At 40.1% G+C, this 24176-nt stretch overlaps 1 protein-coding gene across 10 annotated transcripts in view; it reads right to left on the bottom strand.

Annotated features, from left to right (window-relative positions):
• SH3KBP1 (SH3 domain containing kinase binding protein 1) overlaps positions 1-24176 on the bottom strand; it is a 336822-nt gene that overhangs the window by 18694 nt on the left and 293952 nt on the right. For 8 of the 10 annotated variants that reach the window (XM_079122896.1, XM_079122898.1, XM_079122902.1 and 5 more), the window contains one exon: positions 18142-18227. In XM_079122896.1, the coding sequence (XP_078979022.1) occupies positions 18142-18227 (86 nt within the window). Of the gene's footprint in view, positions 1-18141; positions 18462-24176 lie in introns of those variants that run through there. The other 2 variants (XM_079122905.1, XM_079122897.1) reach the window with 2 other exon arrangements.

The following is a 24176-nucleotide window of genomic DNA, read 5'->3' as shown; positions in this document are numbered from 1 at the left end:
TGGCATGTCCACTGGCACATAGATATGGCCAAGTTCACATCAGGAAACTTCTGCTGCAATTCTAGGGAGGACAGCCTCTTCACTCCCCACCCACCCTTCTCAGCCTACTCAAATAATTAAGTCCACCTGGGAGCTTAGGGTTTGACAATGTTTGAGGTGGCAGTCTATAATGAATTATGCTTTCAAAATGACTCAGAGGCATGGTGTCTGTCACCCACACTAAAGCTGTGAGCCCCAGGAGGTCAGGAACTTATCTTTGCATTCTCAAAGTCTAGCACATTCCTGGAAAAAAAAGCACCCAGATATTCTATTAGTGAAGGAATGAGAGAATAAATGAATAAACCATCTCAGGGAAAGCTTTTAGTTTAGGAGTGTAGCTTAGAGAGATGGCTTCTAGCAGAACACGAGGCAGCAGTGTCAGGGCAGAAGGCAGCATTCTGTGCTATGGCTCCAGGGAAAGCTTGGCTGCCCACTTCGCTTTGTTGGCTAAGGTCTGCACTAAATAGACCCAAGCATGTTGGCACCTGGCCACACTTAGCAAGCATCTCCACGACAGATGGCCGAGATGACTGCCTTATTTCTGTCATTGAGAGTAAGAGGAGGGTCAGAGTCCCTCAGGAGGAGCTTCTCTTAGCCTCCTAATAAACATTTCAACCAAGTTTCACTTTCTACATTTTTAGCTTTAAAGAGCACTTTTTTGAAACAAGAACCACACTGAACTGCCATAAAGACAAAGATGTGGGCCGTGGATGTCACTCAGTGGTAGAATTTGCCTAGCATGCACGAGGCTTTGGGTTTGATCCCCAGCACCACAACAAAACAAAACAAGACAAAAAAACCACACACCATGTATGAGGTCACTTGCTGAAAAAGGAACCTCACATTATACTTCCACAGACCACAAACTGCAACATACTTCTGCTTTCTGATAGTAAAGGGGACAAACTCTTCAATGCTGTCACATAACTTTTCAGTGGCACAGAGCATGCTCCTCATGACTGTGGCCATGGCAGCTGTGATTAAGGTAGAATTTCCATGACTAACTCATTGTGGTGCAAAGAAAATGTCCCAATTTTCATGGTGGGTTTTGAAATGAATCAAGTTGAAACTTGATATGAGCTTTCTCAGCCTAGCTGGGAATTTTTCCTCCTAATAGAAAATGATTTTAATGCCCACAAACTAGTCCAAAACTATTAAACTGGCAAGTGCTGGGGCATTTTTTAAAAGTTTCATAAGGATGAGAGGCTCTTGGCTCTTGTGAAAGTTGGAAGAAAAACCCTCTACAGACATATGGGGATAATTGATGTTGGACATGATAGAATTGGCTTGGAAAAGGCCCTGGGCTCTTCATGGCACAAGGAATTGCCCATTTTCCATGAACTTCGGTCACACCCTATTTACTTCAATTAGAAAATGTAGCCTCATTTTCCATGGATGGGAGGAATGGTACCAGTGACCACAGGTGACCTAAAGCACATCCACTGAAAATGCAGAGAAGGAATAGTCAAAAGTCTGAGACAGGTCAGCTGTCGCCAGTGGAACTATTTGGGAACTCTTAAATGGCCCTGTTGATTCATTATAGCTCACTGCTCTGGACTTGAAAAGGAGCCCTATGATGGAAGTTTGTTACATTTGAAGCCTGGCAACATCACTACCTCCCAATAATTCTGGAAGCCATTCCTTGTTCTCCATATCCCTGTCTTAGATCATTAAAGCTGCCCGAATTTCTTGCCTGGAACCACTGTAATACATTTCTCACTTTATGCCCCTTGCCACTCCATGTGCTGCCACCAGAGAGAAATGTATCAAGTGCCTGAGTATGTCTAACTAACTCCTTCTATGCCATAGAGGCTGGGCACAACTGAGACCTCTTCCAAGAAGTCAGACTGCACCCTAAGGCCTGGATTGGGTGCTTCCCTACTCACCCATCACTCTGATCTCAGCATTTAGTGCCCTGTACTAACATTCCTTATTGATTTATCTGACTCCTCCACCAGCCGGGAAATAAACGGTAGCTTTTATCTCTGTTTTCCCAGGTCTACTATCATTCCTAGCTTGTGGTGAGTGTTCAATAGATGATTATTGAAAAAATTAACAAACAGCTGTTCTGGGCTTCAATTTTTTTCCATCATAAAACAATAAGAGAATTATCTGAGCCATCAGCTTCACGGGGTTATTCTCTTAGAAATGAGAGATTATGTGAAAACCCTTTCAAAATCATCTAGGCAGAGTTTTGTTTTCAGACTCTATTAATGGAGTTGTGGGATTTGAGAACATGGATCTAAGAGCAAAGCTAGGAATCCTCCTACCTCCTTTTTTTAAGATTTAAAATGAGGAAACCCAAAACCCATAGGGCTACAGGTACTTTTTCTGCAATGAAGCAGCATCATAAGGCATTCTGGACAGCAGAAGGAAAATATCACCATGCACATTAGTCATTTGACTAAGGTGGAAATCTGTGCAGGCCACAAGATGGGCCCATTATTAGGGTGTAAATAAGTACCTGTGTTAGTTCAGTCACAGACAGGAAAATTAGCAATGATTAGCCTCTTCAGGAAAATAGACCTTCCAAAGTGTTTAGGGATAGTGCAGATTAGTTTTACATTGGTATTTATAATCCAGATATGAAGTTTGCAGGACACAAGTTGCCAAGAGTACACGAGTTTTGAAACCCACATGCCAGTCACCCCACTACTCCCTGCTTCACACATACACATGTCCATTTCATCCTCACAAAAACCCATGCTGTATGGGCACTACTCTATCCCATGAAGGGAGAGATGGAAGGTCAGAGTTTAGAAAACTTTTGCTTAAGGACCCTACCAGAAAATGACATGGCTCCTACATACAGATTTATGTCCATGGGATTCTTTCTAAGACAGAACACCAAACAGATGGCAGGATTTCTGCACTATTCATTCAACTGTGAATTCTGAGAACTGTTTCCACAACAATAATTGTCTTCTGTGAAAAGAACTACTCTGGACTCTAATAACAAACTTGCCTTTTTCTTTATTTCATATAAATATGTTTTGAAATGGGCAGAAAAAGGGACTGGCTTCTTTGAGGAAATTTCTGGCAAGAAATGAAAGTTATCAGGCAAGGTAAGGGGGACTGTATGGGTATTAGGTACAAAGTAAGTTTACACATCACTCAATAAGTGATAAGTTTTCTCTGATATGCAGAAGCTAATCCAAAAAAGGCAGGTGTTTAAAAAAAAAAAAAAAACAAGAGAAAGATCCGTGGAATTGATGAAGGGGAATAAAGGGAAGGGAGGAGAGATGGGATTAAGGAAAGACAGCAGAATGAATCTGACTTAACTTTACTGTGTACATATTCATTCCTATGTACCTATATTCATTCCTATGAATATACCACAATGAATCTCACCATCATGTATATCCACAAGACACTAATTTTTATTTTATTTTTATTTATTTATTTATTTATTTATTTGCAGTGCTGGGGATTGAACCCAGGGCCTTGTGCTTGCAAGGCAAGCGCTCTACCAACTGAGCTACCTCCCCAGCCTGACACTAATTTTTAGAACCTACAAATAAATATCAGAAAGATCAGTAGAGTAGAGCGAAGGGAGCAGGGAAGGGAAAGGAGAAGTATTGGAGATTGAATTAGAGCAAATTATATTCCATGCTTTTATCATTATATCAAAATGAATCCTAGGGGCTGGGATTGTGGCTCTGTGGTAGAGCACTTGCCTAGCATGCCTGCGGCACTGGGCTTGATCCTCAGCACCACACAAAAATGAATAAATAAAATAAAGATATTGTATCCATCTACACTAAAATTTTTTTAAAAACTGATCCTAATGTTATATAAAACTAAAAAGAACCAATAGAAAAATTTAAAAAAACAATGAGAGGGAGATAGCTGGTTTAGTTACTCATTAATTCAAACATTTATTAAGTATCTACTTCATGCCAGGCAAAGTGATAGTTTTGAGAATAAAAGCAAAATTGCTCTTATTAGTGCTTTTCAAAAGAATTTGCAGTCACAATGGAAGTCATCTCTATCTGTACTATCCAATATGGCAGCCACTAGCCCCACATAACTACTGAGTATATGGAGCATGGACGAGTATAACTATTTAAATGAAATTTAAATAGTCACATGTGGCAACAAAGATCTATATTATAACCCTGCATCTTGGTATTTCTTTTCATTTACACTCAGTCCATTCATTCAGTGTATATTTACTGAACATATACTATTAGCCAGGCACCAGGCAAGGCATAGGGGGATACAAGAATGGAACAAATAGCCATGATACCTGCCCACATATAGTTTAGAACCCTCTGAGACACACATTTATATGTATAATTACAAATTCTGCTGGTTGTCATGAAAGAAAGATAAAAGATAAAATTAGCAATGACAGCACAGGAACCTAATAGGGGGTCACATCTTAGGAGAGGGAGTGATTTTCTTGGACTAATGACAAGCAATGTTAAGCGGGAAAAAGTGGATTTCTACATTTGCATTCCTTTAAAATTGCTCACTATAGGTCCAAATTTGCTATGCAAAACATTTTAACAAATTATATACTTCTTTATTGGAAATAATTGTTGAACTATTAGTCACAGGAACATAAACTGACACAACCTTTCTGTAATGCCATTTAGCAATACATATTACAAAATGTAAATACATATACCTTCAGATACATCAATAATGCTTCTAGAAATTAATCCACAGAAATATTTGTGAAAGCATAAAATGATATATTTCTGAGGCCAGTGGTTTTCAGACTGTTTTGCCTTGTGTACTTCCTAAAATAATTGTGAAAACCCATGTATTTCCCCTCACAACCTTAAATTGACATCTAAAATTTTACATAAATTTTAGTTACACAAGATGTAATTTTTGCAGTATGCTAAATGTTGACATTTCAAAATATAATTTAGGTTGCTTGCTTAAATGTATTCATTCAATATATTTTTTAATAACACAGCAATTGACCACTATTGTCCACTTAAAAATACTATAAGATTTTAACAGCTGGAAATTTTACATCATTCCTTTTCCTCCTTGACTTCTTATTTTCCATCATCTGGTCCTCAATTTATTCTAATGCAACCTGCTTTTAAATCTTTTGTTAATAATGTTATCGTCTTTTTTTCTGATATAAAAATGTATATATGATAAAATTATGGCATTTGCAGGCAAATGGATGAAATTGGAGAATATCATGCTAATTGAGATAAGCCAATCTCAAAAAACCAAAGGACGAATGATCTCGCTGATAAGTGGATGATGACACATAATGGGGGGTGGGAGGGGTTAGTGTTAGGGTTAGAGTTAGGGTTAGGGAGGGGGGCAAGAATGGAGGAAGGACTGTACAGAGGGAAAAGAGGGGTGGGAGGGGTGGGGGGAAGGGAAAAAAATAACAATGAATCAAACAACATTACCCTATGTAAATTTATGATTACACAAATGGTATGCCTTTACTCCATGTACAAACAGAGAAACAACATGTATCCCATTTGTTTACAATAAAAAAATGTATACAAATTGAAATTTATGATATTTTTTCTTTTTTGAAATCATTAGGCTGTTAGTGTAAAAATACTTTTTCCTTCTGGACTGAGTTATTAAAATTATTAGTAGCATAGAAATGATCAAATTATATGCATGCATACATACCATGCATCTTTATACATAATTTTTAAGCATAGAAGAGTAGAATTTTATTGGGCTTTTTCTCTCCCCAATACTTAATGGTGAGTCTGGATGATTATTACTTAATGTCAAAATGAAATGGCTTCATGTTGACCCTGTTTTTCATTTTAGAGATGTAAGTGCCAAGAAACTTTGTTCACAGAAACAGAAATAGGTGAGAATGGAAAGAACTTTGTTATTACAATGTCACTCAGTTCTCTGACCTCATGAACTATATACTCAAATTCAGTGATCCTGCATTATTGAGAATTATTTTTAACAACATATTAACAATTCGGTGGGTATCTCTTCCAAATTCATTGGAAGCAAAGAATTAGAAACCCACTGTTTAGTTAACAGAACTTACAGAGCAAGCATTCAAATCCAAGCATACCGGAGACTACACAGTTTATCTGACATATCTCATGCCTTCCTTGATGACTCGGGAACTATCTCATCTCTGTATCAGGGTTTGCTCTAATAACTCAAACTTAGGATACTTAACATTCTATCCTTTTACATTTCTCAGTAAGAATCTGCATTTTAAATAATCAAAATAATTTTTAAAAGGGATGAGTAAATAATTTAAAAATCTATAAAAAGTCATGCTTATATTCCTTATCAGTTACCTACACTTCCATAGGGCCAGCAAAATTCTTATAAGTAAAAATCAGTAAGCCAAAGAAAACCCTCAATTAGACCTTAGAAAGGATCACATTATCTACAGATTAATAAACTAACACAGAGCTGGACGCTGTGGCACATTCCTGTAATCCCAGAAACTTGGGAGGCTGAGGAAGGAGGATTATGAGTTCAAAGCCAGCCTCAGCAACTTAGTGAGGCCCTAAGCAACTCAGTGAGACCCTGTACCTAAATAAAATACAAAATAGGGCTGGGGATGTGGCTCAGTGGTTGAGTGTACCAAAACAAAAAAAAGAAAGAAAGAAAGAAACTAACATGGAAACTGAGCTCAGAGACAAACCACGGAACAAACTACAAAATTTTAAAGAGGATTCAGAGGCTAATAAGAGAATAGTTTTTTAAATGTCCAAAAAGCAGCTAAAAGAAATGGGAGTTAGAGAAACATGGATTATGAGGCTGGAGGGGGCTCCTTATAGTCATTTCATTCAAGCCCTTGGTTGAAAGATGAAAACCTAAGACCTAGGACTGGAGCTCAATGGTAGAGTACTTGCCCCTGGGTTCTATCCCAATACCACAAATGAACAAATACACAAACAGAAAAGACATAAAATAAAATAAAAGACAAAAACAAACCCAAGACCCAGAGAGATGCAATGGTGTGCCAGATGGCCTGCTTCAACAAGGACAAGCAGCCTTGACAGAGGGTGTGTTTGCTTTTTGGACAGCAAGATGTACGTGTCATTTCATCTTATTTGATAGCACTTACTTAGATTAAAAAAGAAACGGACACTCAAAACATGAAATGTTAATGCATACGTGAAACAGTAATATCCTAATGTTCAAAACTACCTGGGGGGCTGGGGTTATGGCTCAGTGGTAGAGCACTTGCCTAGCACACTTAAGGTGCTGGGTTGAATCCTTAACACCACATAAAAAAATAAATAAAATGGGGGTATCATGTTCATCTACAGCTAAAAATATATATATTTTTAAAAACTATATGGAAGCCGAAATTATGCTGACTACAAAACTCAAGGAGGAAAGAGCTCCTGTCCCAAAGCCCAGAGCTCTTCTTACTCTACTGGGAGTTGTAGGAGTAGAGCCTCCTGAACTGCTTAGAGGGACTGAAAGGCTCCCATCCCCCAGTCTTGGTAACTAGATGAGTAGCTCTTCATTTGTAAAACTTGGGAGAAAAAAGACAACTGGGGTAAAAAGCATTTTAAGTGCTCTTAAAAATCTAATGTTCCAGGGCTGGGGAGATAGCTCAGTCGGTAGAGTGCTTGCTTTGTAAGCACAAGGCCCTGGGTTCGATCCCCAGCACCCCCCCAAAAAAAAAAAATCTAATGTTCCATGACTGATTTAACTTTGTATATGTGTGTCGGGGGTGGGAGTTGTGGGGATGGCACCCGGGGCCTCACAAATGTTAGGCAAGCACTCTATTACTGAGGTGGCTCCAACCCCTCCATGACTGATTTTTAAAAAAATTACAAGCAACCCCCCCATATATGTATGTATATATTGAGCTGCTAATGGTATGGGTTTTCACCTGAGTTATGCTTCAACACCTAACTCCCTATGGAGCCCTCTGATTGCCCCACATTTCTTCTCTTCTCTGACCTTTCACCTTTGTAGACATGAGCTGGACCTGTGGTTTTCAAATACTGCCCCAAGAATCGATGTGTTCATGCCAAAGTTATCTCCAGTACATAAAGCACTGAGAAAAAGGTGAGCATGGTGAGTTTCCATTAAGCTTAATCTGTTCAATTTTTAAATTTGGGAGATTATACCCTTTCTAATAATAGGAGATAACATTTTTTCAAACATGCTTCAATCATAAAATAAAAATTCGCAATTCCCCCCAATTAAAAGGCCTTTTGTAAATGATCTGTGAAATTCCAAAGAGCACAAACTATCAGAGAGGGATGACTTGAGCCTGGGAACGTGAGGAGAGTATTACCACAGGTTACCACAAAGATATGGAACAGGCTTCTTTTGGTTCCAAATCAGGGCACCTTGTTAACCTTCAACTCAGCCTGTCACCACCAGATTCAATTACCTTTTAAGGGCGCCCACCGACCTCGCTCCTCAACTGCTAATCACTTTTCTTATTTCATGAATCAAAGTTAGCAGCCTACTAAGCTTGGCCAAGGTTTCCAGACCATGCCTTAACAAGAGTCCATGGCAAGAGGAGGATTTTTGACAATTTATTTCATTAAGTGATAATAATAATAAAACAACATACTTAATAAATTATAGTTTGTCCATATGGTTTTAGTTTGACAAAGGGGTGTCTGAGCATGATTTTCTGGCAGGTTGTGTATCCCTCTGGATATCTGCAAGAAAAACGGAAGCCATGCTGGGCTCTGCCAATCCATGAGCCCACAGCTAGTGGGTGGAGAGTGGAGAGCATCCAAATAAATGCCATGTGCAATCTGAGAGCTGACTATCACCTGTTCCCATCTTGCTTCCACATTCACCTGCAACTCATAGGCCTCTGTGGAGTACATGGTGGATATAGTGAAGGCTATTATATAAGTGTCTTTGTTGTATGCAGAGTACTTGGAATCTGTAGTAGTCTTTGGATTTGTACCTGAAAAGGCTGAAAAGGGTTTCAGCACATAGGAAAGGTAGAGGCACTCAAGCCATTGTGCTGGGTGAAGATTGTGAAGGCCCTTCACGGAGGGGTAGGCAATCAAAATACAGGGGGAGGACACACCATTTTGGCACACAGGTGAGCTTTTCTGAGGCTGGCTGCAAGTCCAAATGGCTACTAGGCATTATATAATTTAGTAAGTATTTTATTATTATCACTTTATGAAGCAAATTGTCAAAATTCTCTTCTAGCCATGTTAAGGTATGATCTAGAAACTTGGACAAGGCTAGAGGCTTGCTAACTTTGGTTTATCAACCAAGAGCCATCTTAACTGATGTTCCCCACACCTAATGTATCCCTCCAACCCTCCCCAGATGATTATATTCCTCCTTACAGGCTGACAGGTGGAGGTGGCTTGGGAGGATGGCACTGTTCACACTGTGTCCTAGAATAAGTCACACCACCAAATATATCACTCCAATGAGGTTAGGTAACATTTGTCATGGTCTCCCCACTATGATTCGTTTGACCTTTTCCTGTGTTTCTATAGTCTTCATGAGACATTTCTTATTGTCATTACCAACGTTTATTGCTTTTACACTCATCTGATGTGATGGGGTAAAAGATGTTTATGGAACCCCCCCCCATAACTAAGCACAAGCCCAGTCCCCAAGATGACCTACTAAGGCCAAGTCTGCCCTGTTGGGGGTGCAGAGGTGGAGTGAGTACCTGTATTCTGATGAAAACCAATGTCTCTAACTGGGAAGGTCTGTAAGTGGAAATGCTCAGTTTATATCCAGGATCAGGCCCTTTATTTTTATGGTACCAGGGATTGAACCCAGAGGTACTTGACCACTGAGCATATCACCAGTCCTTTTTATATTTGATTTAGAGACAAGGTCTCAATGAGTTGCTTAATGCTTTGCTAAATTACCAGGGCTGGCTTTGAACTCAGGATCCTCCTGCCTCAGCCTCCCAAACTGCTGGGATTATAGGTGTGTGCCACCATGCAAACTGAATCAGGCCCCTGAAAGGACCCAGAAAGATGAGGCCTCCACATGTGCCCAATTCCTGTAGGATTGAAAGACACCATTTGAAATGAGTGTTGGTGGCCAGCTTGATCTGTTTTATTCAGGGGAATACCTACACTGCCAGTCCTGAGGGGTGGGAACCAGGGAAGGCTCAAGGCAGGGCTGGCAGGGGGGGGTCAGGCCTAGCAGCTGTTCTGAATTAAGTCAGTCTCCATAAGCAGCAGGAGGAAACAAAAATGTGGGGGTTAACAAGCGATTAATTAGCATTGCAGCCTGTTTTGCTTCCATGGAATAGTGTCTGATGCTCAGTACAATCTCCTTCCTTTTCATTACCACATTTGAGACATGTAGAGTGCTTCTCAAATATTCCTGATGGAAATTTAAGTTTGATTGTGACTTGTGTCCCTTAATAGGTGCTAGAGCTGCACATATCCACACATGCACACCCCACACTCTCACATGCAGACTTGTACAACAGCAGCAAATGCATCTGCCATTTCTTGGCTTGGGAAACGCCAAGCACATCTCTGGTCCCAAAGGCCATGTTTGAAGGTCACTGGTAAGGAGACAGTTTCTGTAGAAGTGAGCAGTGACTGCATCCCAAATGTTAAGTTCTCTTGCCTGAGCAATTATCCCCAAGAAGTGGGGAGGTGTTCACATACATGCTTATCCAGTAGTCTATCTGGAACTCTCCACATGTCACTCATGGGGTTCTTTACAGCAGGGCACATTATGTTCTATGAAACCTGAGAAAGTGCTCAACAACCTGAAATGCTGCAAAGACCAATAACTGGCTGTCTAGCTCCAAAAGAAGAAATTTAATATAAACTTTTCTAATGTAATATTATAATACAAGCAGGGCAGAAAAACCAATAATCCAAATAAGGGGATAGAAGACATCTTGCAAACTCTGTCCAAGAAACACCTGGAAATGATTTCTCATAGTAAAAGGTAGAAATTGCAAATTAAGGTAAGATTTTAACCCCTTATTTTTGCAGATTTGGTATCAGTCACAAAAATTTTCTACTAATGGTCACTATTAAATTGCTTTATATATGTCCTGTTTAGCTTTACTATACAGAATACAGATTTAGAATTTAGCATCGATCACATTTTATTTGTTGACCTTTTACTTAATATCCACTTAAAACACCAGCTCTCAAACCACTGGAGAATATCTAACCTGAAGTACAATGCTCTGTGTGAAAATCAAGTTCAAGTCATATCACTGTTTCTAGGGCAAGTAACTTGCCACAAGCTCAAGGAAGAGCTCTCTCTCCAGGGTCATGGCTTTGTCCTTGGTTGATGTTTAAGTGAATTGCTTAATATATATTTACTCTTGTGTACATGAAGTCACTAGTTTCCAAAAGCTCTGAAATTATTTTCAAAGTAGGTTTTATATAGATTCTCAGGAAATTAGTCCACTACAGGGAACACAAGGCTGTACTTGGAGTCGGGGAAAACAGCCCATCTGTTCCCAATTTACCATCAGCTTCTTGACACAGACAAGGATTTCTTGATCTCTGTGCTATCCATATTTGGGCCAGGGTCATTCTTTGTTGCTCATGGGGTTGCCCTGTGCACTGTAAGATGTTAGGTAGCACCCCTGGCCTGTACTTACTATGAACCAGTAGCCATCATACCCCCATGATGTGACAATCAAAAATGTCTCCAAAAATGTTGCCAAATGTCCCTTAAGGAGAGCAGTTGAAAACTACTGATATAGATCACCATCTTGCACTGAAAGTTTGGACGTTACTAGGTTCAGCCCCATTCTGCTTCTTACTAGCTGGTTAACCTTGCCCAAGTTACCTGGTTTTCTTTATTCCCTGTATATTTTACTCTAAAAACACAAGTCATTATACCACTTCCTCACAGGTTGTGGATGAAGAGAAAAATGTGCCAAATATCTGGTAGGCATCCATGAATATCTGTTCCTTCTTTCCTTCCTCTTGTGTGTTCCACTATAGTATTTAAACATTAGAAAATAGGAATGCTGGGAGAGGGGAGAGAAAAACAGAGGATCTTCTCTCCATTGTACTGGAGCAATGATTCCAGCACCAGGCTATCAGACACATAGCTACATCCCTCAGAGGCAACCATCTGCAGCTGTACTTCAAAGAGGAATCACAGATTCTAAAGGTATGTTCTACCCCCCAATATGTTTATAGAACACTCCTAAACCTTCCCAACACTCTGGGATTATTCTATCGCCACAGCTATAATCAGCTACATATCAATGTCCAGGTGGGCTTCCATTTAAGAAAACCATGTAAAACAAAACACATAGCTCTAAGGGGACTTATTTTCATCCCCAAATGATTCCTCTACGAGTTTTTGAAGAGCTTTCTTAACATATCCAAGATATAACTCTATGTATAAAAAACTGGTTTACACACAGAAACACCAGGATAGCAGTTATTGTTCACAACTGTTTTTGTAAAGTGGGGCAGAAGCACACTTTTAACCCTACACATTTAGATTTTTCTCTTTATTTATTTATTTTTAACGCTGGGACCTTAATGTGTTAGGAAAATTTTAATGTTCCCTTTTTTTTCTTTTTAACAGTTTTACTGAGGTATAATTTATTTACCATAAAATTCACCCATCTTAATACTTTTTAGTAAATGTACACAGTTGTGCAATCATCATCACAATTCAATTTTTGAAACTTTACAATTGATTCCCAAATCAAATGGCTATTAAAAATTCCTAGGGCAAAAAAAAAAAAAGAAAAGAAAAAGTTGTGAAAATGTAACAAGTAATTGGAGGTTACTTTCTGTGGTAAATTATACTTTGAAATATTTTTATATATTGCTAAGGCTCATTTATGACATCAATGTTGAAATCACCTTAGCATGAATAATTTTTAAATGAAACATTTTTTGAGGATATAAAAGACTCATATTGGACTTTATCTAGTTATCAAATTCAAAAAGTGCCTTGTATCAAGAAAAAAAAATTCCTAGGGCATAAGGAAATACTTTTACACTTCCTGGTCCAAATGAACCACAGTCCCCAGGCATCCATAAGAGATCTAATGACAAGTTGAAGTTAGCCTTCATATCTTCTGAACCATATTCATGGTCCAAATTTAACCTTAAAGGTACCAACTCTTGGCCCCTAAACTGACTACAGTGTAAACTGTGCTCGGTGGGTCAAGTTGAAGATAAAGGGGAAATCTTCACCTTTCATCAGCTAAAGAGAGGGTGGTGTTGACATAAAGAGATAGAAATGGGGCTGGGCGTGGTGGCACATGCCTGTAATCCCAGCAGCTGGGGAGGCTGAGACAGGAGGATCACAAGTTCAAAGCCAGCCTCAGCAAAAGCAAGGAGATAAGCAACTCAGTGAGACCCTGTCTCTAAACAAGATATAAAAAAGGGCTGGGGCTTAGTGGTTAAGGGCCCCTGGGGTTCAATCCCTAGTACAAAAAAAAAAAAAAAAAAAAAAGGAAATGAGAAGAGTTGGAGGAGACTTGAATAGAATGGAGGAAAAAACCAATTCAAAGATGCCAAGCAACTAAGGAGGAATGAGAAGGACTTTCTCCAAGTCAATTAGTTGAAACTAGGTGGCTTAGTTCACAGGCTGCCTCCTATCTGGAGGTCTGTTGCTATGTGCTCTAGAGGCAAAGGCACTGAAAATTTCTCTGTGGTATTGAAGTATAACAATAAATCCTGCCATGTGGTGGGAACTACAATATATGGCATAATAAAAGTAAATGTTATGGCACTTGACTCTGTGGCCTATAATCTCCCATTCAATCGGAACAGAGATTATGGTATCAGCAAGAGAAAACTGGACAATTTAATTTTCCTTTCTATTCATGTGCAGGCCTATGTTGGAGCTGTTCCATGTTTTCTATTATGTTACTTGAAATATGGCCGTGTAGTTTGATGCAAACAATATCTCAAACTGACATCAGCAACTTAGTTTTGGACCAATTGATTTCATTCTAAATTATTGTTGGCTGACAGATGCTGGTAGCTGCCCACATGAGATCTGAAAAAAGTCATGTTCTCTAATTTAATATTACAATAATTTTAAATTACAGCTTTATTAAGAGGAAACAGATTTATTTATAGCTAACACTGATGATTTCTAATGACTTTCAGGACTATATTATGCTATTCACTGAAACCCACATTTGGACAGCTTCAATTGTCTAAAGCACTAACAAAACATTCGGGTACAAATAACTTCCTCCTTGATTCAAAGCAATGAAGAAATGCTACAAAAGCAGCCCTCAAGAGAGCCACCCGCTCTGCAATGCCCTTTTCTCCTTGGCTGATCTATGTACAAAGAACATTTCTGCTGCTGGGCCTAAAGACATTCTGCTTAAAATCTGTTCCTCCCTTGGATTCTGAGATGTTGCAAGATCACACTTTTCCATTAACTGTGGACTTTGCCAGGGTTTTATCTTTTTTGCAGGGGTGGAGGGGGTGTATTGGGGATTGAACTCAGGGGCATTCAACCACTGAGCCACATCCCCAGCCCTATTTTATATTTTATTTACAGACAGGGCCTCACTAAATTGCTGAGGCTGGCTTTGAACTTGGGATCCTCCTGCCTCAACCTCCTGAGCCACTGGGAATACAGGCGTGTGCCACTATACCTGGCTCAGGGTTTGATCTTGAGCCCTAAATTCATCTTCACTTCCCTCTCTCCCTCCCTTCCTTCCTCCCTCCCTTCCTTCCTTCCTTCCTTCCTTTCTTCCTTGTTTTTTTCTTTCTTTCTTTATTTTTGGTACCCAGGAATTGAAGGGACACTTAACCACTGAGCCACATGCCCAGCCCTTTTTATATTTTATTATATATATATATATATATATATATATATATATATATATATATTTGTTTACATTTTATTTTGAGACAAGGTCTTGCTAAGTTGCTTAGGCTGACTTTGAAGTCAAGATCCTCCTGCCTTAGCCTCCCAAACTGCTGGGATTACAGGCATGTACCACCTCACCCGGCTTCATCATCCCCTTTCTTATGGTAAAGATTATCTTCTTTCTGACCCTACAGCCACTTCTAAGCAAACAACATTAATAATAAGCATTTCAATTAGTATTGTTTTCTGAAGCCCACTAAGTGGTTTGACAGAATTCTGGAAGACAAGGCAAACACAGATAAGGAAGTAGAAGCTCAGAGAGTCTGTAAGTTACAGAAAGCCATTCAGCCTGGAAGCTGAAGATTCAGCACTCAAACCCAGGTCTGCAGATGCCAATTCTGCAACCTTCTCTCCTGCCACTGCTTCCAGGGAACTCCTAATCTCTATCTGCAATCCTTGCCAGTCTCTGGAGCCCCAGACCTCTATTTTCAGACATCCAGCACTGATACAGGGATGTATGCCCAAATCGCAAAGTCAACATGCTTAACTAAATCCATCACATTCCCCCCCTAAACCAGCTCCTTTTGCTGACATGCTCATTTCTACTCAGGTCATTTTTACCCCAGTCATCCAACCCTAAAAACCTCACAACTAACATATCATTCTCTCTTCCTCCCTGCTCCCACAGCCAAGATGTTACTAAGGTCTAGCAATAATTCTCCTGTATTGCTGCTTTTACATCCTTTCCTTTATCCCCAATCCTTTGTGAGCAACTTAATTCTGGCTCTCTCTCTTACCTCAAGTATCAAATAACCCAACTCCTTGACACCTAGCTTCCTTTCCTCTAATTGGTCCCACAAAGCTATCCTAATTTTTAATTGTGATCATGTCACTTAAATGTCAACCATCAATGGCTCCCACTACAGAATAAACTACAAATCTATCCCCTGTAAACGCAATCTGGTTCCCACTTGTATTTCCAAGTCAACTCTCCTTCTTCCCAGAAGAAACACTACTGCAGCCAGGCTGGTTTACACATAACTGTCAATACTATCCATGTGGTTTCCCTGCCCACCTTCTCCCCTGACTAATAAAAATCCAACTTCAAGGAATGGATAATTCCATCTTCCTTTATGGAGCCGATCCCAACAGGCCAGTCCTGGGGAAGATCCTTTCTTTTGATTAGCATTACTTTCTACCACTCAGTCATCATTTGCTGCTTTAAAGGGCTCAAACAGATCTAATGCCAATAGAAGGCAGGGCCTATAAGAGGGCCTTAGTGCCCAGGCAGCCTTGTATTTAAATAGCAGGTACTCAAGTATTTATTGGTTGATTGAATAGTTACCAATTATCATTTAATGCAATGCAAATAATATATATATTAAGTGGTTAATTTGAGGTATTACAGTCTTCTGGGACTAATGCTTTCTTGGCAAAATGAAAGAACCAAACCTCAGCATCATCTTTCTGGGTTCCCAAATACATACATCTGGTGCTTAGTTTCCACAGTATGAAAAGCTTCTATAGACTTATCCTTTCCCCATCAATGCCCCCAACATTTCCAAACTAGTTGATTAAACTGGAAAACATACTATTCATGTTTGGGTGATAGCCTTGTTAGATATCTCCAAACTCAAAAAAATAAAGGCTAAAGGTCAATGCTCTTCACAAGCAATACATAGGGCTCTGTGTACTCTGGAGGTGGAAAAATGCTTCCCTTCCTGCGTTAGGCCCCACCTGACCTTCACCAACATTTGCCGGCCAGTCATTCTGAGGCCCAAATATGGACCCCAGTGGTAGAACTGGAACTGCATCAGGCTCATTTTGATGATTCCCTTTCATTCACAGATGATCACTGCTCTGCTTCTCCCTGTCTTTTCACCAGATTGAATGCTACAGCAGGCCAGAGTTCCTGCTATTATTGCATCAGCCCAAGCTGTCAGGTTATGCTCTGTGACTGGGCTTCTCAAAGGCTGGCCGAGGATGTAAACCAGCTTCTGGAAACAGGGCAAGTACTTTTGGTATTTACAGTCATGACCACATATTCTACCCACAAGCCTTCATGAGGTCAGGCCAGAGAGTGCAGGTCAGCAGTTTGCAAAGATGCAATTCTATTAGCAGATTCATAAGAAAACAGCAGCACCCAAATGGGAGGAAAACCAGGCAAGAAGAATGCTCATGTCAAGCACTCTAGCGCTTTTATAAGGCCTGCCAACTGTTGAACATTTGTTTCTAAATTGAGTGGCCAACACAGATGATGCTGGAAATCAATATTCCATGTCAAATCAATCTCTGATAATGATTGCCAGAGGCTGAGGGGTGGGGTGTGTGCAGGAAGGAGGTGGGTGTGGTCAGAAAAGAGCAATGTGAGGAATCCCAGTGGTGACAGAAATGTTGTGTTTTGTCTGTGGTGGTGGATACACAAACCTACACATATGAAAAAATTTGTGGAGAACATAACACACACAGTTATTAGCAAAACTGGGCAATCTGAGTAAAATTGGTAGATTGCATCAACATCAGTGCCCTGGTTGCAATGTTGTACTATAGTTCTAGAAGATATTATCATGAGGGGGTGGGACTGGATAAGGGTATACAGAGATCTCTGCCATTTCTTACAAGTGTCTGAATCTATAATAACCTCATAACACAAAGCAAACTAAGATATAGCAAATTTCAAAATATAGCCCTCTACAATACACAGAATATGAGAGAATGCTAGTAGGTACAAATAAATGATGTAAAGCTAAACAAGTTTGATCCCTGAATCTGGACTTTCTAACAGAGTTATCATCCAGGTGAAACCACCAAGAACCTCATCTCCATCCAGGGATACCTAAAATGAAACTGACTTTTGTTTACCCAAAGAGATTTTAGCCCCTTTCCTGTTAATCACATGGTGGTATCTTGACCTTGAGAAAACTCACTCACGTAGGTGACTAAGTGGCAATTACCATACCAAAGCTCATTTTAAACCCAGAGTCCAAATACTTAGTGCTGGATCTACAATGAACCCTGCCATTTTGCATTTGCACTCATTCACTTTATGCTAAATACACATATCACTGGAAAAATGTGCTAGTGCCCACTTTCACAAAAAGGTTTATTCATCATTTCTTTTCATTAGACTTTGCAAGGAGTTTCTGCTAAAGCCAGGAAGGGGAAAAATCCTAAGCATTCTGTTTACATGCAGAAAACACCATCACTTCCCTTCTTTACAAATCTGTGACATCTAAAGCCAAGCAAGGGCTGGCAGCCTGGCATTTCAATGGTCATGTTAGTTCTCATCACGCTGCTTGAAGCGGGAAGGAGGGATCTGCAATTCCTTTCCAACTCTGGAACAAGAAGCAGAACAATGTCTTTACTTACCAATATCATTGCTGCGATCTGAGAGATCCTTGTCCAGGATGCTGGATAGCGTACTGCCCGTCAATTCAATCTTTGGACCGTCACCCCTACATTAAAAACACAAGTCCGAACATTTAATAATTGGTATGTGTTCTTGTCATTCTGTGAGCTTTCTTGCTGTATACATGTTAAGGAGGGTGTGTGCATGGGGCAAGTGGCACTGTTGCCTGTGAGGGAGCCACAGGGAACCAATGGGAGCCAATGAGCTGCCCAGCCACATGGGCCGTGGTACAATCTGGGAGTGGTCTGGATGACCCCCTCTCCTGCACATAGATATGAAGATGGCTATTTTAATGACTGCTCGCCAGTGCACCTCCAGCCACAAACCCTCCCTCTGAATACACGGGGTGCAACGTAGGACCGCTCCCGCCCCATGGCCAAATAAGCACTGGCAAACTGGGAGCTTCCCTTTTAAGGAACACGGAATTTAGCCAATGCTGCTTGTCAAAGGTCAGCTACTTTTAACCTTGAGGAAAAGGTTCTCTGGCCTGGGGCTGAGGCATCAGCCAGGCTGTTGACAGGCACAAGGTGTCGAGTTGAGATCTGGCAGCCTGAAAGCTGGCACTGGGGCACAGGTCTATAAAATTAGATGGCTCCTGGGTGCGTGCCCCTGTGCCCATCAGGACACAAGTGATTTCCTGTATCTGGGCTGGAAGCAGCACATGTTTGGGATGGGAACAGGCCTTCAGGACAATGAGAGAAACACAGCTTCCTCACACACTAGCACAAGGTTCTTCCAAATTCCTCTAAAAGGGCAGTTCTTTGGTCCTTTCAGGGAGATGAGTCCTGAACAAGATTATCCAAGGCCTGTGATGGCAGTGCAACAAGGGAAAGATCCTTGCTCATAAAATGAGAAGGAGAAGCTGAGCAGTTGTTCCAGCAAAGCAACAGAAATAGTCCCTCTCATAGCTCCTGAAGGTCACCATAGACTGAAGCTCAACTACACAAGGAAGAACAGTCATTCAACAAGCACATGCCAAATACCTACTGTGCTGGGGATATGGAGAGGGCCAAGTCAGGTGGTACCTACTTTGGAAAGAAGCATGGTCTAAATGGGAGAGACAGTCAAACAACCATAAGCCCATATGGCATAGGCCATGCACAATACAGGTATGACACAGTCCTGTGTTTGTTCAGGGGATCTATATGGCCCAGGATGGAAGGCATATCAAAGAGACAGCATTACAGCTGGGCCTTGGAGAAAAAGGGAAAGAAGTCATATTTGTAAGAGGCATGACTGAGCAGGGACTCATGGGTAGATAAGGGTGCACGTGTGCCCAGAGGTCCTTAGAGAGAAGCAAGAGGAAAAAAGGTGGCAACGTTGGAGAGGGCCACGCTGTGCTGGGCTGGGTGTGATAGAGTTTGGTGTGTCTTGGAGGTAGCGAGGGGTGGAAGGAAGGCTGCAGCAGAAGACCTGTAAACTTGCAAGGCAAGGAGGGTGGTGGAAGCAGGCTGGGCCCAAGGGCATGGCCTTTACTAAGAGTAATATCACCAGAATACTGCTCTATGAGTGTGCACTATGGGATTTACTGGGCCTTTCAGAACTAGATTGAAATACAAGATTAGGCAGAGCATGCTCTACTAAACTTGGAAAGGGGAAATAACTTGGGCTTCATAAAAGGGCCTTTATTTCTTGCCTCATCCAACTTCCCATGACTGTGGGGCCCTCAAGCCAGGGTTCTGTTGCAGACTCTTTCTCCATCCCCTGGCCACCACAGCTCAGATCCCTCAGTGCCACTGAGTCAAATAGGTCCTGAGCCAACTAGAGTGGTGGGATGGGGGAAATATATTTCAACACATTTTATTTTCAGGGCTCTGGCATCCAGTAATTTGAAGGTACAGTCAATTCCCCATATGCATGTGTTCTGCATCTGTGGATTCAACCAACCTAAGACTGTGTATGTATAACTCAGCAGCAATAAAACAAATAATCTGATTTTTTAAATGAATAAATGAGTGACCTGAATAGAGGTTTCTCAAAAGAGGATATACCAATGGTCAACAGGCTTATGACAAAAAAAAAAGAAAAAGAAAAAACAAAAAACCGCTCAACATCATTAATTGTCAGGGAAATGCAAATCAAAAACACTATACCTCATCCTACCTCAGTTAGAATGGCTATTATAAAAAAGACAAAAAATAAGAAGTGCTGGAAAGGACATGGAGAAAGAGGAACTGTCATATACTATTGGTGGGAATGTAAATTAGTACAGTCACTACAGAAAACAGAATGGAGGTTCCTCAAAAAACTAGAAGTAGAACTGTTGTATGCTACAGCAAACCCCCTTTAGGTATACAGCCAAGAGGAATGAAATTGTTATGTCAAAGAGACATCTGTACTTGCATGCCTATTAAAACACTATTCATAATAGCCAAGATATGAAATAAATCTTTGTGCTCACTGATGGATGAATACATAAAGAAAATGTGGTATACACACACACACAAACATACATGTGTATACAATGGAATATTATTCAGCCCTAAAAGTAATGAAATTCTGTCTTTTCCAGCCTGGGAAGAGGCAGAGGTGGGAAGAGGGGGATTAAAGAGTACAGGAGTGCAGTTGGATGGGAGGAATAACTTCTAATGGTCTTTTTTTTAGAACTGAGGATTGAACCCAGGGGTACTCGACCATTGAGTCACATCCCCAGCCCATTTTTACATTTTATTTAGAGACAGGGTCTCACTGAGTTTCTTAGGGCCTCGCTTTTGCTGAGCCTGGCTTTGAACTCTCGATCCTCCTGCCTCAGCCTCCTGAGCTGCTGGGATTACAGGCATGTGCCACCATGCCCAGCACTTCTAATATTTTATAGCATAGTAGAATAACTAAGGTTGACAGAAATTGACTATTTCAAAATAGCTAATAGAGAAGATTTTGAATGCTGTCAACACAAAAATGATAAATGCTTGAGGTGGCAGATATACAAATTACTGTGATATGATCATTATAACCTTTTATACATGTATTGAAATATCACACTGTACCCCATAAATATGTAAAATTACCACCTGTCAATTAAAAATAAAAAATTGAAAAAAGAAAAATATTCAGTGAAAACACTGCATCTGTACTGAACACATATAAACTTTTTTGTCTTGTCATTATTCCTTGAACAATACAATATAACACTTATTTGCATGGAATTTACATTCTATCAGTTATTATAAGTAATCTACATATGATTTAAAGTACAAAGAAGGATATACATAGGTTAAATTGAAATACAAGACCATTTTACATTAGGGGCTTGAGCATCAAAGGATTTGAGTATCCTTGGAGGGGGTTCTTAGAAATGATCCCCGCATGGGTACTCAGGGATGACAATAAGAAATATTTTAGAAATGAAGAATTATTAGTAGTAAAGCATCATTATCATTTTAAAATATCATCATTATCATTTTAAGTCTTTCTTTCCCCAGATAGAAAAGAATAAGTTCTTGAATATTACTTGTTAGCTACAGGGCTTGAAGGATTTGGGGGTTTCGTCCTCTAAACTAACAGACTCAACTCAAGTTATACTCACAGCCAGACAGTCTCAACCATTCTGGAACACACCAGGAACCAGAACTTACACGTTCTGCCTGGGGAGAGAGGCCATTCAGATAGTGTGACTAGTTAATTTTGCCAGGCTGGGGTTTTTTGTTGTTGTTGTTGTTTTTCTTTTTGGCTTTCTTTATCTGGTCAAGAGGGAAGATGGTTTGAGATGAAATCCTGGTGGGAGGCTCAGCAGTAAATAAGAGGGACTATTGGAGAGAAGGAGTTTTGCTCTTGAGTTAATCACATACATCTCAGAACAATGTGGCTGCTTCTGAATGTGTGGTTTATTTTGGTAACCATCAATCTTGGAGCTGCTGTGTTCCTCTTTGATTTGACAGCTGGAAGCTTCCAGTCCAACATGAACCTATCTTGAGGGGTTGTTGGGAGATTCTGTTGTATATTATTGTACTCATCATATCTTGAATTTTATTACTTTTCTACCCTTATTTCCCTTTTACTGTCACTTTCAACTATTTTATTCTTTTATTTGGGATCTAGTTTTTAAATAATTTTCAAATATTTTATTTAACTGACAATAATTATACATATTTAAGGGGTACAGTGTGATGTTTCAAAACACATGTGTTGTGAAATGATCAATCAGGCTAATTAGCATATCCATCACCTCAACTAATTATCATCTTTTTGTGGTGAGAACATTTACAATCCTTTCTTTAGCTGTTCTGAGACTGCAACACATTATTAAATATAGTCATGATGCTGTGTAATCAAGCACTAGACTTTATTCTTCCTCTCTGAAACTTTGTGCCCTTTGACCAATGTCTCCCCTTTCCCTGTCCACTGCCCCCTCCTCCAGCCACTGGTAACTGCTATTCTACTCTCTTTCTGAGTTTGACATTTTTAGATTCCATATATGACATTTGTGTACATAGTGATCTTCTTCACTTAATCTTCAGAAGAGGTCTTTGTTATTTATCCCTTACTAGTTTAATGCTTTGTACATGTAGGTATGTCCAAAAAAGTTGCTGTAAATGAATAGGCTAACATTATGATTTGTCTGGACCTTGTACACCTTAGGCAATAATCTGTGAATAAGTTGCATTCTTGATCCTATTCCTAACCTATCTTAGTTCTTTCAGACTGACAATATACTGTAAACTGGTAGCTTATAAAAAATAAAAATTCATTGCTCACAGTTCTGGAGGCCTGGAAGACCAATATCAAGATGCCAGCAGATTCAGGGTCTGTTGAGGGCTGCTCCCTGATTCATAGATGTTGTCTTTTCACCATGTCCTCAAGTAGTAAAAGGCTGAAAGGTCTCTTATAAGGACACTAATGCCATTTGTGAGGGCTCCACGCTTGGGACCTAATTACCTTCCAAAGGCCCCACCTCCTAATCCAACACCTTGGGGATTAAAGGAAAAGTCATTATGCTACAAGTTGGCCAAAGTGGCTGCTCTTTAATTGATATTTGGTGTGCTCTGGGTGGACTCGAGCCAGGGAGAGGGCTTTCTGACTCAGGGAAGAGTTTCATATCTCTGGGATTAATCTATAGGTTCGGTACAGATGGTCTGCTACCCTGATCCATGAGAAACCAACTAACTATGCCCTAGTGACTCCTCCCCAGACCTAAAGCACCAGGCACATTCTGACAGGAAGGAGATTAGGATCTTGCTCATCTCTCTAACTGAGCCCTGATCTCTCATGCCAAGAGCCAGACACAAGCTTCAGTGGAAATAATCTATGTAGGGCCAGAAGCAAGCCTATTTTGAAAACACAGTAGGTGTAGTTTAAAAAAGGTTCTGATCCTTCCAAGTAGGGGAACTGCAGCTGGTGTTTTGACAGTGCTCAGACTGTGGGTGTATAAGCATTTTACAATGTCTATTTGTAAATGCCTTTCACTGTATTTATAGCCTCTTTACAACAATGCTAATGAACTTCAGTTCTTAAAAAATACCAGAATTTCTGAAATTCACTGAAGCACATGTCTGGAGTGCCTGGCATCCAATGAGGATACATCTCTCCATAGTCCCCATTCTTCCCTAGTCTGCCTAATACAAGGGTACCTTTTTAGCAAAACAGGGTGTTGTTGAATTCCAAGCAAAAGGAAGAAGACCATCCTTTTATCATTTACCAGTTCCTGTGAGTGTTTTTGTTTGGTGGGTTTTATGGTCATAGCTGTTAAATAAAAGAACACAGTAGAAGGCTGGCAATACAAAGCACCATCTATCCAAAGGTTTCAGAACAAAGTTATCCTGGCTCATTTCTGATTTTGAAATTAAAATAATGCTATTTTGTGTATTTTTCTTAGCAGCTTTAGTTATAGACACTTAAAATATGTGCCTTGAATAGATAACTAGCAACTAAGAGTCTCCTTACTTTTCTGTACAAGGAGGCTAAATCACAGAAAAGGGACTGAATGGTTGAGGGAACTGAGGAGGGAAAAATAGAACCTAAGATTCCATGGAAATAACAACAGCAGCTACTGCTTGCT

Source organism: Sciurus vulgaris (assembly GCF_902686455.1).
Source record: "Sciurus vulgaris genome assembly, chromosome: X".
NCBI classification, from domain to species: domain Eukaryota; kingdom Metazoa; phylum Chordata; class Mammalia; order Rodentia; family Sciuridae; genus Sciurus; species Sciurus vulgaris.
The sequence above is the reverse complement of the archived record's forward strand: the minus strand, read 5'-3'. Positions and strand labels throughout refer to the sequence as shown.